The following is a 15,050-nucleotide window of genomic DNA, read 5'->3' on the forward strand; positions in this document are numbered from 1 at the left end:
ATTCATTTTATTTTATAATATGTTATTTTATTTTTTTTATTTGTTTTTGGTTTTATTTATAGTTATTTATTTTTCTCTATATACATTTTCTTTTACTAGCTTTGCCGCTTATACCGTTAGCGTCATCACTTAAACATTTAGTGGAATTATTGTTTGGCGTTGCCACTTATATTGCCACATTTATATACCATTTATATGATATACTTCTTTTACACTTAACATGTATTTGGTTTTGTTGTTGTTTTTTGGTAATTTAGTACATAACAAAGGTTTGCTGTAGCTAAACTCACCATGCAACTAGCCTCATGCAATTTGCCCAATTTCGGCCTTATGAAAGGTGCAATCTGACGCCAGAGGAAGGTCTGCAATGATACTGGCAAACCCAGATCCTGCATGCCATCATCCTGATCGATATCATTTTCCTCGTTATTATTCATATGTAAATTGTTGTTTGTTGTAGTTTTGGTGACCATTTTGCGGCATCACTTAACGCACTGTTCCGCGGCAACAGTGACTTTTATGGTTGTCTAGCGTTAGGGGCGCTCAGCGGCATATTACAAGCAGCTGTGAATGAGCAAGAAATGTGAAGTGAAAGCACTTGACTGGAAATATTTGCATATAAATGAAACAAAACCCAAGCCCCCTTGCTGCCACCAGCGCCACAGAAGTTTAGAAATAGAGGCCAAAGTCTGTAACAACTGTTGCTTCTACACACACATCTATACATACGTATACACATCCACAAGCATGAAAATGCCCTAAAGGGTACTCTAGTGTTTTTTGTGCTTTGGGTTTGAGGGGTTTCATTTGAATGGCGCTCGTAAATCACCGGTTGGCAACAGGTGTTCGCGTGCGCCGACTCAACTCAGAAATATTCATAACAAAACGCTCATAATTGCAAGTGTCTGGTGGCGCTCTTGCCTCCTTGCCCCCTTTGCAATAAACGCTTCGCGTTTGTTTATGTTTACAGCTAGACAGCTGTAATTGCAACCCCCAGTGCAAGCTAACTGTAAGTCTTTATACATTTGGGTATGTATGCCTGCCTTTCATTGATAAAAACACTTCACCAGCTGTGTGCTAATGTTAATCAGCTGTTCGCTTTGTTGTTGCACAGCGTTTGCTCCACTTTTAAGTTGGACGCAGACTCCGCATCTCGTCGACGGGTGCTCCGCGTATACAGACAAAATTCAGTATCCCTGCCTAGATGTCGCTGTGGTGAGATGAAAATTTTTTCTCATATATTTTTCGGTGAAAATTTTCACTTATTACATAATCACAAGTAATTTTCACTAAATTCCAATTAAATCGCACTTCATCACCGTTATCTAGCCGTCGAGCGCACAAAACCGTTATCGCTTGTCGTCGATTTAATTGAACTTGTGCTGTGGCGCACCCACAAAGCACTTAAAACGCCAGCAAGGAAAAATGGGTTTGGCTTCACTACAATTTGTTCACTTGAATTTTCGTTATTTTTGCAATTTGCACTTCGTTGAATGCGTTAACTTAATTGCTTCTTTGAATTGTGTAAATTTTCTAGCGAAATGCTATTTGATTGCAGCGCTAAATGCTTCAATTGCTGCGCAAATTTTTCACTTGTACTTTTTTTTTGGTTTTTGCACAGCACAAGGAGAGTTGCTGTTGTATTTACCGTGATTTGAATGTTGACAGTTTGGTGGTTCGGATGCGACTAACTGTTATTTCTATCAGGAAGAGTACGACAAGTGACGAGTGCGTTTACGCGAATTTAGGACATCTGCGGGGTAAATACAGGATGCGCATGTGAAATGCGTGCTAAGTGCGGCTGAAAGTGTTTGCGTTGAATAATAAGCAGTTTACTAGCTCTTTATTATGTTATTATAAAAATGATGCCAACGAATACATTTTGCTTTATGAAGAGGACTAAATTAAATTAATTTATTTGAACATTATTTGATTACTAATAGCAGCACTGCAATTAAAATGATTCTATTAATTTTCGAAATATTTTTAAAATTATTTTAAATTTTCTAATGATTTATTGGAACAAGGTAGTAAGTAGGAAAATTTATAAATATAACCAAAAGTTCATCAACACTTTTTGTTGCCTTAAAGACAGTTCATGTGAAATAATCAGCATGATGAAAGAAATGTGCTACATCCAGCTGTCCGTTCTTTGAATGGTGATGATCTGAGGTTAAGAATACGAAGGAGACGAGCGTGGTAAGCGCAGCTTAGTTCTGGATACTATTGAATCTCCCCCATATCCAGAACAGACCCCCACACACGAAATATATGTCTGGCATGCCACGAGTCCAGGCATGACTCTAATCACCTCTTTGCATGCTCGGCTAACCTCTGACACCTCTCTTCCTATACACCGATCCCGTCGAAACAGCATATTTCCTGGGCTTATCATCGGATGACCTCGAATACAACTTATCTGAATCTTACCACCTTGATGAGTCTAGATACACAAGAGCAACAGAGGGGCTTTAATGAATTTTTAAAGGTTAATAACAGCTTATCCCGATTCCCGGCAAAACTACGAGTCTATCTACAACCATTGCTTGTATACTTTTTTTACATAACTTTAAAATTTATGTAAAAAAATTCAAAAGAGCAAGGTGTTTTATTTTTATTTTTATATTGTAGAAAATTTATTTTATTTTTCGAAATTTGCTGTAAATTTACCTTGTTATGTGCAAAACCCACTGTATTTTTTATTAAAAATATTAAGAAGCCTTGTTGAGATTTAAAATCGAAAAAAGCCTGTAATCAATCAAATAGTGTTCTCACGTAAAAATTTGAAATAAAAAAATTTGTAAGGTTTTTCTTAATTGAAATCTAAGTACAATATATATATTCTGATGGTATACAAAATATATATATACATTACTTTGATAAATTTCACAGAAAATGAGAATTGAAAAGCACTGTTACAAATTTAATTCGTAACTTCAGAACCTGCTGAGGATACATGTTATTTGATATCTGTCTCACCAATCAAATTCTTTAAACAAAATTAGCAGCAGTAGAAAAAAGTTAATACAGAAATTTTGAAAATAATTAGCTTAATAAATTTTGTAAAAAATGTAATTGGATAATTATCATTCATACATTTCAAGTTGACATTGGCTCGCATAAATTAGTTCAATGGAATTACAGTTCTGAGTTGCATTTTAAACACATGTTTTGGGCACGTCCCCATATATGGACGGCTCCCTTACCCGGGCAAAAACACTGCGATGGCGTGTGTCTAGTTCTTATAAATTTCACTGTAATTGGTTTATCCCTTTCTCTAACCTCCATAAAAAGGTTAGGTTTTGCTATGGAGAACAGATGACAGCAGTTTATTCCAGTAGCTCCGAAAAATGGTATACTAACTTGTATCCGTCCGCTTGTTCAGTGGACTTTAAGAGGCTCGAGAAAAACGCGTTTAAACATAAACTATTTTAACTGGCCTTTATACGGCTTTAATCCAAAAACTATTTCGATCAAATTTCAGTACGTTATTTAAAGGTATAAACTATTGAAATATGAAAAATCGATGATGATTTTCTATTTTTTAAAGACTGATTTTGACTGATGGTGGTATTTACTGCTCAGTTTCGTTCGAACGAGAGACAATTTTTAAAATTATAAAATAACATAAAAGGGAGTTGTAATGCCTTGAATAATATTTAGGTCTTGGAAAAACAATGTTGTGGTCAAGAATACATTAGTTTTGTCAATTTGAAATGTAACCACATTACATTAAGGAGAATATATTTAAATAATGAAAATAGATTTAAGTGGAAAATCGGAAAAATAATTATTGTTCTAATTCTTTGCTTTGGCAGACATGTGTAATTAATTAAAATACATTTTCTTGAAAAAATTACATGTAAATATAAATATATAAATAAATTGATTATATCTTCTTTCCATTTTAACCACACTTTCATCGTCGTCTAAATATATAAATAAATTGAATAATAATTAAGAAGACTTCGAAAATGCACTTACAAATTTTTAAAATTTTAAATAAAATTGAGTATCACTTAATATTTAATCATTTAAGCGATATAATGTGTAAAGCACAAAACCATAAATGCTTATATTTTTTAAAAAAATTTTATGTATTTCATAATATTTGCTTATTTGTGTTTCAACTTCTGATTCCCATAGCTATCTAAGATGATGTATCGCACATACTTATATACATAATAAGAAAATAGCTGGGCATGCTTGTGTTTTAAAAGCAAAATACCTCTACACCCAAGTGCCCATAATAACAATCATGTAAATACTATTATGAAATACTTAACGAATTGTTATTATTTCGCAAATTTTTATTTTGAACTTGAATTTGGCTTTCTGCCAATTGTGCGATTTTTTCGCTTTTGTAAACATAATACTATAATGATATATCTTGTATACGCATGTATTTAGGATATTCATAATCTCTGCGATAAATTTTGAGGAAGAAAATTAATGACAATAAATTCTAATTGAAAATTGCAAAAATGTATAGCATTTTTCTGTACACTTCGATTATAAGTTGTACGATGTGTTTGAAATTTTGGTTATTAGATTAAGAATTCAATGTTTCAACAAAAAATGTGGCTTGATACGTATAGAATCATCATCACCTCAGTTGTGACTACTAAATACCAGGTTAAGAAATTCTCAATTTAAATATATTATTATACTTAAGATATTGTATTAAAATTATACTTTTTGAAGACATTTAGGTGTCATGCTTTTGAATAAATTATCAATTTATCTGTGAAATGAAAAATTCTTCACGAAAGAGCTTTTACTAATAGTAATGAATACATATAAAATATTAATTCTTTGAATTTTTGTTCAAACTAATAATAATTTTTATTAAATGATGCTTAAAAATAAAAATATTTTTTTCTTCTTCTATACATTCTTTCTAATAAATAATGAAATCAATAAATTTGATATCATAGTAACAAGTGAAGGTAACAATAAGCATATTGAGCTCTAATTTATTCCTGCTGTTAGCTCAAAAAATACAAAACAAAAAAAAAAAAAAAAAACGAGAAATAAAATAAATAGTAATAATGAAAAAATAAAGAAAGTTGTTTTTAATCCTAAGTGGTTACAAAATGTTAAAATATATATATATATATATGTATATATTGTCCTTCAAATATTTATTAATGTTTTTTATATTATTTTCTAATAAAAGGAATGCAAAGTATTTTATAAAAAAAATTATTAGAGATAATATAATTTCCTAAAAACCTTTTTTTATTTAAATGCTTACAAAAATTTCGAAAAATGTTTAGTAAACTTTCAATTTGACTTTATAAAATTTTTCAAAATAAATTTTTAAAAATGTCAAAAAAAATATTTTCTGTATTTTATATGTATTTATGTACGTATTGTGTATGTATGTATTTATTGTATAAGTTAATAAGTTTTTAAAAAAAAAATTCGGAATTTTTTCGAAAATCTTTCCAAAGCAAATAATTGACAATATTTATGAAGAAGAAAATTTATTATTTTTTTTCATCTCAAAATTTTTAAAAATGCTAAAAATTATTTTTTGGCCTTTATTTACTATTTTTATATATTGGATATTACTGAAAGTATTAATAAATTAAAAAAATAAAAAAAAGTTTATCAAAAAATTTTTAACTTTTTCCTAAAAACATTTTATTTTAAAATTTGGAAATTTTTGCAGAAAATTTGTATCTTCAATATTTTTTCGTAAAAATATTTTAATGTGTATCTACTTTCCACCCTGTATTTTGAACGACACACATATTTTATCAGCGATAACAAGCAGCATGCCACCACTCATTACACACGCGCATACTCTAACTCGAGCAGCACATACACACACAATCAACGCTTTGTCGTCCTCGTTTGCTTGTTAAGTGTATAAACATGCACAAATCGTTTCACTGCCGAATGTCACCGGCTCCACCAACCGAGCAGGTCGAGAGGGTTGAATGTCGTTGGGCCACAAGCAGCACAGCTGAGAAAAGTGGGTCAATGGTGAGTGCAGGATGAGTAGAGGGTGGACCTTAACTCTTAACTGTTTGCATTTGCTCGCCATTTCACCGATAACGTAATGAAGCTACTGGAAAACAATTCACTCATTAAGCGATTACGGTAAACACTGCGTATAACCGATGGGTTTGAGGGAGCTACAAGTACCTATACAAAATGAAGCCTCACGGCATTAAGTTGTTGTGCGCTCTTATCGGCTTATTGTCCTCGATACAATTCATGTAAGCGACGTGGGAGATAACGGTGTTCTAAATAATATACAACTGTCATAATTGTGATTTCATATGAAAGCATGAAATCAGTGTAACAGTGCACAGAAGGGTTTAAGTAATAACATTAGTTGGAGTAGTAAAGACAGATTAGATTATATCTACAAATAATATACTTGTAACTGTTTACATTTACAACATTTAACTTATATAATTTAGGGGTGAATTTAGCAACTTAAAAATACTCTTTGTTTACAAACTTCGGCACAACGGGAGGCCTGCGCACTTCTGGTCCAGTTCAGATGTTTAATGTAAACAAAAAACAGCTGATTTTCACATTGCCAAGCCGCACTTGTTGTTCAGCATCGGGTTGAATAACTTCTAAAATTATACGTATGTAGTTGTTTCGGCACATCAAAGAGGCCATTGAGGTTGTTTAGAAAGCCTTCAACAAAAGAAGTGACAATAAAAGTGAAATCAAAATAAAAGAGCACTAAAGAGATAAGTGAAATTCCTGAGTTTGCGTACTTACAGCCATCGAGCCCATTGATAAGTTGGGATGCTGGTAGAGGGCAACAAGTGGATGAGCTGCTTTCGCCGGCATTATCAGTTAATGACCCCTATATGTTGCGCATATACAATTGCAAAATCGAATGGGATGGAAGTAGAAGCAGATAATCTGGTAGGATGTATTCTAAAATAACGTATACATGATTAGCAATATAAGTGGGTTATAGGGGTATAATCAACACCATTTAACAAAATGACAAAAATAGCTGTTTACGTACATTTTTGAACATTTTTGAACTCAAATTTATAATCTCAAATACCTCACAGACGTCAAAGCATATCAGTCACAATCTTTTCCTTCATATTTGTTGTGTGGTGTAAACAGTATATAAAAAGTTTTTGGGACCAGCTTTTCTAACAATCTCGTTTCAGTACCAAATGATAGTTATAATACTCGAAAAAGTTTGCTTCAGATTAATGAAAAAATATTTCGATAGCTGACACATATTTTCCGGATAAACATTTTTACCATCATCAGCTTTATGATAAATATGTTTGGTTATCGCCCTTTAGCTATCACTGGAGCTCAAGATCATAAACATAAAAACATGCAAACATAATTGGGAGGGGCGTATGAGTAATATACGCGTTACACATATTACTCATACGTCATGTCAGTTCAATGATAAGAGACAGCTGTTCCAATTTTAGAAAAGTTATTTAAATATGTAGATAAAGTAGCCCCTTAAATGAAAATACGATTTCATTCAAGAGAGAATTAAATTTATGGACGATTATTAAGTATTAATAGGCTATATTATGTTGCTCATACGCCCCGGCATTATTATATATTATACATATGTATATTAAATATTATCATTTTTGTCACCAGACTCTAATGATTTAAGTTTTAAAGAGAAGATAAAACGCTACGTTTACCGTTTCTTTATAGTAACATGATTAAGACAACTGTCTGAGAGTTAATGTTAGAAAAATTTTGAATTATCGGAACTCATAGTAAAATTTAAATTAATATTTCAAATAAATTTTTAGGTACTTCTTAAGTGTAGCCACTCAGCTCAATTAGTGATAACAGTTAATCTTTGAACGCGTTTTTCTCGAAACAGCGTTAATCGAATTTGCTGAAATGATTACTCGAAAGGATTCAAATATTTCTCGAAAAATATTTGTCTTTTGACTAAAAAATTCTTAGCGTGTATTCACATGTGTACATTGTGACAAAAGAATCACCGAAAATTGTAAATAAAACGCAAAATATTTAATTATTCATCAATACTATTTTGTCGCCTTCAAAGTAATCCCCAACAGATGCAATACACTTGCGCCAATGATTTTTGTAGTCCTCAAAACACTTTTCATAAGAAAGAGCATAAAGAAAATTTTGTTTTATCTTTTCGATGGAATGGAAACGGGTTCCACGGAGCGACAATTTTAATTTAGAAAAAAAAGTTTTCAGTTTAGAAGAATCAGCCAAATCTGGTGAATACCGAGTTTGAACGATGGTATTTATTGCGTTTTTTTCACAATCGTGGCTCGAAGTGATGCTGCATTATTGTCGTTTAAAATCCATGAATTGTTCTTTCACAATTGCGGTCATTTTCGACGTATGTTCTCATACAAACGCCTCACTACGGCGAAATATAACTCCTTATTGACCATCTGTCCCTCCGGAAAAATTCATGAAGCACCAAAAAAACAAGCAAAAAAATGAAGATTGGTTTGTTTGTTGGTTAAAAATACAAAATTTGAAACAAATTCTTTGTTTTACATACGGGTATACCGAATTAAGCAGCTGCTGTAAAAAAAAAAACTGGTTGACAGATCGCGCTCATATTACATTTTTTTGAAATATCAATTTTCCGGGGAGTATAAATTGCAATTAATAATTTTGTTATCCCAAACTACCGGATTAAAATATGAACGTGAAAAATTGTAATCCCAATAATATAATTAAGTTTTAGAAAAATTTAAATTTGTTTTAGGATTAACAATTATTCGGTTTTCGTTTGCTAACTTCATTCAAATCAAAAAATACTAATCTGAATTTTCAAATTTGAATCACAAACATCTTGAATTAAGAAATTAAAATGAAATCTTTAATCTCAACATCGGAATTAAAAAATATAAATCTAATTTTTAATCCAAAATTTTTGAATGAAACGATTTCAATACAAAATGAAAGAAAAATATATTCTTTAGTTTAGTGAAAAAATATATTTTTGATTAAATTGGTGTTGAAAGAAACTTTAAAGCTATCTAAATACGTTTCTTATTATCAAATAGTTTCAAATGTTTCCTATATTTTCAACAAATATAATGTGTCTGGAGCAGCTTTGTTTATTTTAAAAATAAATGAATAACAATTTTCTCCCATTAAAATTGTAAAATATGTTTTTTCCACCTCGGCGAGGCAATGAAACAGTTTTCTGTTAACACGCAGTAAGTGAGCATGTCAAATAAAATATAATTAATTATAGCAGATCGATATGTAAGCTCTACTATGACGAAACTATTATCTGTCTTGCCAATACATAATGCGGTATTTATGTATGTATTTTATTTGCAAATAATACGGCGAAACACCCAAAGTCACAAAATAAGATAATAAATGAAAAGAATTTCTGTGTCATCGCTGGTAAAAATAGTGAAACCAAAAACATGTTGCGTGGCGGCATAAACCAATTGATGCTCTCGCACACTAATACATACAAACAAATTACATTCAAATATAAGCACACTGCAGGGAGCATATACAGTTAGACTTTTGTATGTAAGAGGAACAACGGAATTTTTCACTCGACACATTGCGAACAACATGCAGACATACTTATGTGCCGGAAAGGTGGTGAAGTTGACCAATTTTATATATATTTTTTTATACGTTTGTATGTATCTACGCAGGTATAACATACACATGTGTATGTATTTAGGTATATTTGCAGTTCACCAAAATACTGTTTGCTTGTATGTATGGTATACATATAGGAAAATATTAGGAAACCATCAACGCACACAGAATATGCAGAGACATGAGGAAACTGTTGAAAGCAGCGAAGTGATCAGGGTCAATAGGCAAAAAATATTTGGCTACCAACTAATGCGGTTGGAAAATTATGCTTATTGATTAGATTGTATACAAGCATATGCTTATATTCATATAGAGTTAGTAGTCGGGATTAGTTGCGTTGTTTTAATAAAATACCAGGCGCTGCTCATGCATACATATATACATAACTAGAACACATTCGCACACAGCTATCTGAACAGGCAAATATCCAATGATATTCAACACTAAGGCCGGCAACGGTTGGCGATTATTACTGTTGTACATATATTTATGTATGTATTGCTTGTAGTTTCCTATGCGCATCCGAGTAAAAATAGCAACGACCACTGAGTATGCCGTAGAACGTAGGTGACAGAGACGCGAGCTGCTGGTGGCTACTATTTTGTAGTTTTCGTTGCTGCTATTGCTATTGTTTGGCGTATTTTGTGGCGGCCAACTCAACAAGTAAATCACCTGTAGGCTTTGCCGCCCTTGCCAAATAACAACAACAACCATAACACCACGAAGTGAGCATCTCAATGAGTAAGCATGTGTGCGTGATTTTACAAAAAAATAAAATGAATTGTTTTGCATGCTCATATAGGCACACGAAACATAAAATATTTTGTGGCGAAAAAAATTTTCTTAGAGGAAAGTAATTTTTATGAGCAAACACTGAACAGCAACCAATATGCGAAATAGCGCAGCCATGCTAAGCTTACACAAATACATATGTGGCTCCCATTTGCATTAGCAAGTAGAAGTATGTAGGCTTGTGTGCGCTTATAAGTGTATGTGTGCGTGTGTGCTCACTTCAAACAGCCGTTTACCCGCCCATCAACCGAATTACCTGCTTTACCCAGCGATTTTACGCACACAACGGCAGCTGAGTGAGCACGATCGGCTTCGGCTACCGCACGTTCGTATATGTAACGGGAAAATTGTGAAAAACTTTTTGGCTGGTCAAGCGACAGGAAAGTACCTAACACGCGTGCTGTAGACGAGAAACGTTCAGTCGAGACAGAGCTCATCCACGGGTTAGTTGATTTTTTCTCATCCAACAAACAAAATGGTGAGTGACTGCTGCTCTAACTTGAGGATCGCCACAATTAGAACAAAAATAATAAGCGTTTGTTCCTACATAACCTTTAAAAAGTTGGAACAAATGTAAAATTTGCGTTTTTAGTAAAATAATATTTTATACAACAACTAAAAAGTAATAAAAATATTTTAATTTCTTCTAATTCTAGGCCGATTTACCAAAACGTGATATTGAAAGTAAGTTCGCATACAAGTTGTTAATTAAAAAAACAAAAGTGGTCTAAAAATTACTGGAAAATGATTATACAAGCGTCTGCAAGGACAATTAAATATATATTAGAAGATTATTAAAACAAAATCAAAGTAATTTTTACAACTAACTTTTTTTTAACAACATTTCTGGTGTTAATTCATGAAAAGTCTCTAAACATAACATAACCAAATAACCACGAAGCATATACTTACATAACGGTAAAAAGTGTTAACGATACTTTTAAAAGGTGGCCGAGGTTAGGCATAATTTTCAAAAAAGAGCAACGCAGACGCAGAATTTTGGAATACCAGTGCACCGCTAGGCAATTTTTGTTGCTTTTTGGATACACCGCAGACTACAAAATCATATAGTTACAACGGTACATAACGGTAATAGCCACTAATGGCAAACGCTGCCATTTTAACGCAACACCTACGTATTTCAGCGTCTAAGGTGCCTATTAAAAGTCTACATAACGGCATAAACGAAGCGAAACGAAATGGAAATGGAATTGAAACGAAAAATTTTACAATCGTTTGCGTGCTATTTTTAACGTACGGCTGAATGCCGCTAGTTACAAAAAAAATCTCATTTGTTCAAAACCAAAGTTTTCGTAGAGAAAAAGTTGAAAAAAAAATTGAAAAATTTAAAAATAAATATGCTAAAAAATGTGCTTAAACTAACTGCGCAACTGTTGTTGGCATTATAAAAATAAATGCAAATATGTGAACGAAAATAAAACAATGAGAGAAAATATATAAACTAGAAATGAAGGACTGAGCGCAGAAATATATATATACTATAGTATATGATCAAAAAAGTCGCGGCGATGTTGTGACCAATTCAAGTATACAATTGAATGTATGTGTATGTTGAAATAATTAAAAAAAGTTAATATGTGTGCGCACAGACTAACGGTAAATGCGTAAACACGACTAGTACGAATAGGCGCTGGCCGAACAACGGCACACCGAACGCATTTCTAATTTTGGGAAAAATCTTGCTTTAAGTTTTCATTCCGCATACCTCACATACTCAAAGGTGTTTATATGTATGTTAATAAACACACACACAAACAAATCACCGACATATACTCTGTAAAAATCGCATGCGTGTTCTGTGCGCTATCTCGTCCATACAACCGATCGTGTGCTCAACTATTCGTACGCTCGGGTGTCAGATTTCTTTCTCACGACACGCTTATATACACTGCGCGAAATTCCTCTAGCTATGCGCTGTCAAAATGCATACTAATGAAAGACATTAGTTGGGGGTGCGCTGCTTATATGGCATGTGTCATAAATATCTTTTTTTGTTGGTCTTGAATCTACGGATCAAGTTCGTTGATTAGCGTGAAGAAGGAAGCTCATATGAAATATGTAGGTTTTATGGATGAATGCATATATATATATATATATATATTTTAAGGGTAAGAGGACAAGAACGTCTAGTTAGTTGAAATTGGGGTATGCAATATTTCTGTTTTTGTTTTTCAAAAAAAATTTTTTTTCATAAAATAAACCGTTATCGCACTGAGGCTAAAATGCTTATATACTTCTTAAGTAAATAAACTGCAGAGGACAAAATAGACCTCAGGTCGCGGTGCAATCCTCATATAATCTATAATTTCCTTCCATAATTTGTGAGCATGTTTTTTAAATATCTTGAAATTTCTCTGAAATCCTCAGAAAAGTCGAACGTATTGTTACCTAATCTCAGCTAAAAGTTTTTCCATGATATTGGCAGAAATTCTTTTGGGGCAGGATTACCCTCATGCAAATCATATCGATGAATATGTTTGTTTACAGATATACTACCATTTTTGATGTCATTGTAAATCACCTTAGCATTGAAACTGACTATAAAGGTGCTCTTTCTCAATTAAAAGTAAAAATAAATAAATTCATTACAGTACCGTTACTTTAACATAGTTGCGTAGCTTTTTGAATTCTGGTGAATTTGCATAATTTTTAGTCGAGATGAAGTGACTTATATAAACAAAAGAAATAGAAGATATAATAAACCAGAAGAATATTGAACTGGAAATCCAAACTAGATATTGCAATCCTGTTGGCTTTCATAATATAACTTAAGATAGTGATATAACGATAAAACATCGAAAGTAAAAGCTTTATGAAAGCTCTATGAAAGCTTTATGAAAGCTTGATATGAAGTTGCACTCTAATCAAAAAAGTGTTTTGCAATATAATATAATAAATGCTGTTGTAACCTGGACAAAATAATTTAAAATTTCCAATAAATTTTATGCCCCTTTTATCAATAAATAACTTCATTTCTCCTCAAAAAAATCAAATATTAATAATTTTTCGTTGTTTTTTGTAGATGTCGAATTCGTTTTCGAAATCATGGGCTCTCCCGGCGTGGGCATTGATGCCGTCGATCTAGGTGATGCCCTCCGTGCTCTCAACTTGAACCCAACCTTGGCGTTGATTGAGAAATTGGGCGGCACCAAGAAGCGCAATGAGAAGAAAATCACCTTCGAAGAATTCCTCCCCATCTACTCACAAGTTAAGAAGGAGAAGGACCAAGGTTGCTACGAAGATTTCATTGAATGTTTGAAATTGTACGACAAAGCCGAGGACGGCACAATGCTGTTGGCTGAATTGCAACACGCCCTCCTGTCACTTGGTAAGTATGATTGGCATTCAGCAATTGAATTGTAGCTATAGGGAAACAAGACGTGGAAGTGAACCAATTGGAGTTTTAGTTGAGTTTTCTTGAAAGAAAGAAAATTTAACACTTCATTGCATGCCAAGATCATATCTTTAGACAGCTCCCTGGACTGTTATTTCAGTCATATTTTAACCATTTACATTTTATTCTTCAACTCACAGGTGAGCAATTGGATGATGAACAAGTTGAGACACTGTTCGCCGATTGCATGGACCCCGAAGATGATGAAGGCATGATTCCATACTCCCGTAAGTAGCAGCAAAATATTATTCTTCTAATTTCATCTAACTCATATACATATAATGTACCATATATTTATGTGTAGTGCTTATTTTTAAAATTCAAAAATCATTTTTGTTGTCATTCATCAACATACATATGTATGTATGTATGCTGAATTTCGCACCTTCTCACCTTCACCAATAAAAATACATAATCTGTGTATTTATTTATATATGTACTTATTCCATATGTTGTCTCTGCATATACATATTTGTATTAAATTTGATTTTATTTTTCACATGTATTCTCCTTCTATGTCGACTTATATATATGTGCCCGTCGAATGTCGAAATCCAAAAATAAACCCCAACGCACTGTGGAAAAAAAAAAAAAAAAAAAAAAAAAAAAAAAAAAAAAAAAAAATTATAATAATAATAATAATGCACTACCTCACCTCTCCATATATGTACGTATGTGTATGACGCACTTTCACTTTGTTTTACAATCATATACACATAAATGCACAAACACGCGCTCGCCCACCTACGAATGTGAATGATTGTTTGCGCACACAATTGCACAATTCTTGCGTGAAATACATATATACACGTACACGTTTGTAAAATGCCTGTAACAACAACAACAAACACAATATTATGTTTACACAACGTGTGCACCATGCAGAGTTCATCCAAAGAATGATGAGCGATCCAGTTGTCTTCGACTAAACGGTAAGTACCCGATTAATTATACGCACACATCCATACATACACTCGTATGTGTGTGTAAATGGAAGGGTTAAGTTTGGGGTATAATTAGGTCAAATTTAGAGCGAATATAGTTTGCATATATGTGCGTAAAAATTGTAGAATTTAAATTGGGAATTTAAGGTAAAAAAATCTTATTTATATAGATGAAGTATGTATATACATATATATGTTTGTATGTATATGTAGTTGTAGTTGGGGTTGTACATAATATTACCAAATAAATTGCGACGCGTCGTGAAGATTTTAGATAAAATAAAAAATGATTAAAAGATAAC

The 15,050-nt window shown here is 32.5% G+C and overlaps 2 protein-coding genes across 6 annotated transcripts in view; one reads left to right on the forward strand and one right to left on the reverse strand.

Annotated features, from left to right (window-relative positions):
• Window positions 1-1,679, reverse strand: part of LOC108970462 (protein unc-80 homolog) — a 25,416-nt gene extending 23,737 nt beyond the window's left edge. For all 4 annotated transcript variants that reach the window (XM_018935864.1, XM_018935863.1, XM_018935862.1 and 1 more), the window contains exons 1-2: window positions 1,649-1,679; window positions 291-564 (exon numbers count right to left, since the gene is read on the reverse strand). In XM_018935864.1, the coding sequence (XP_018791409.1) occupies window positions 291-473 (183 nt within the window). In that variant the 5' untranslated portion in view covers window positions 474-564; window positions 1,649-1,679. The remainder of the gene's footprint in view (window positions 1-290; window positions 565-1,648) is intronic.
• Window positions 1,680-10,759: 9,080 nt separating this feature from the next.
• LOC108970504 (myosin light chain alkali) overlaps window positions 10,760-15,050 on the forward strand; it is a 6,061-nt gene continuing 1,770 nt past the window's right edge. Inside the window, exons 1-5 of one of the 2 annotated variants that reach the window (XM_018935942.1) lie at window positions 10,760-10,867; window positions 11,046-11,073; window positions 13,433-13,738; window positions 13,945-14,031; window positions 14,690-14,736. In XM_018935942.1, the coding sequence (XP_018791487.1) occupies window positions 10,865-10,867; window positions 11,046-11,073; window positions 13,433-13,738; window positions 13,945-14,031; window positions 14,690-14,733 (468 nt within the window). In that variant the 5' untranslated portion in view covers window positions 10,760-10,864 and the 3' untranslated portion in view covers window positions 14,734-14,736. The remainder of the gene's footprint in view (window positions 10,868-11,045; window positions 11,074-13,432; window positions 13,739-13,944; window positions 14,032-14,689; window positions 14,737-15,050) is intronic. The other variant, XM_018935943.1, reaches the window with a different exon arrangement.

The sequence above is a fragment of the Bactrocera latifrons genome, unplaced genomic scaffold (genome assembly GCF_001853355.1).
Source record: "Bactrocera latifrons isolate USDA-ARS-PBARC rearing strain unplaced genomic scaffold, ASM185335v1 scaffold_3, whole genome shotgun sequence".
Classification (NCBI taxonomy): domain Eukaryota; kingdom Metazoa; phylum Arthropoda; class Insecta; order Diptera; family Tephritidae; genus Bactrocera; species Bactrocera latifrons.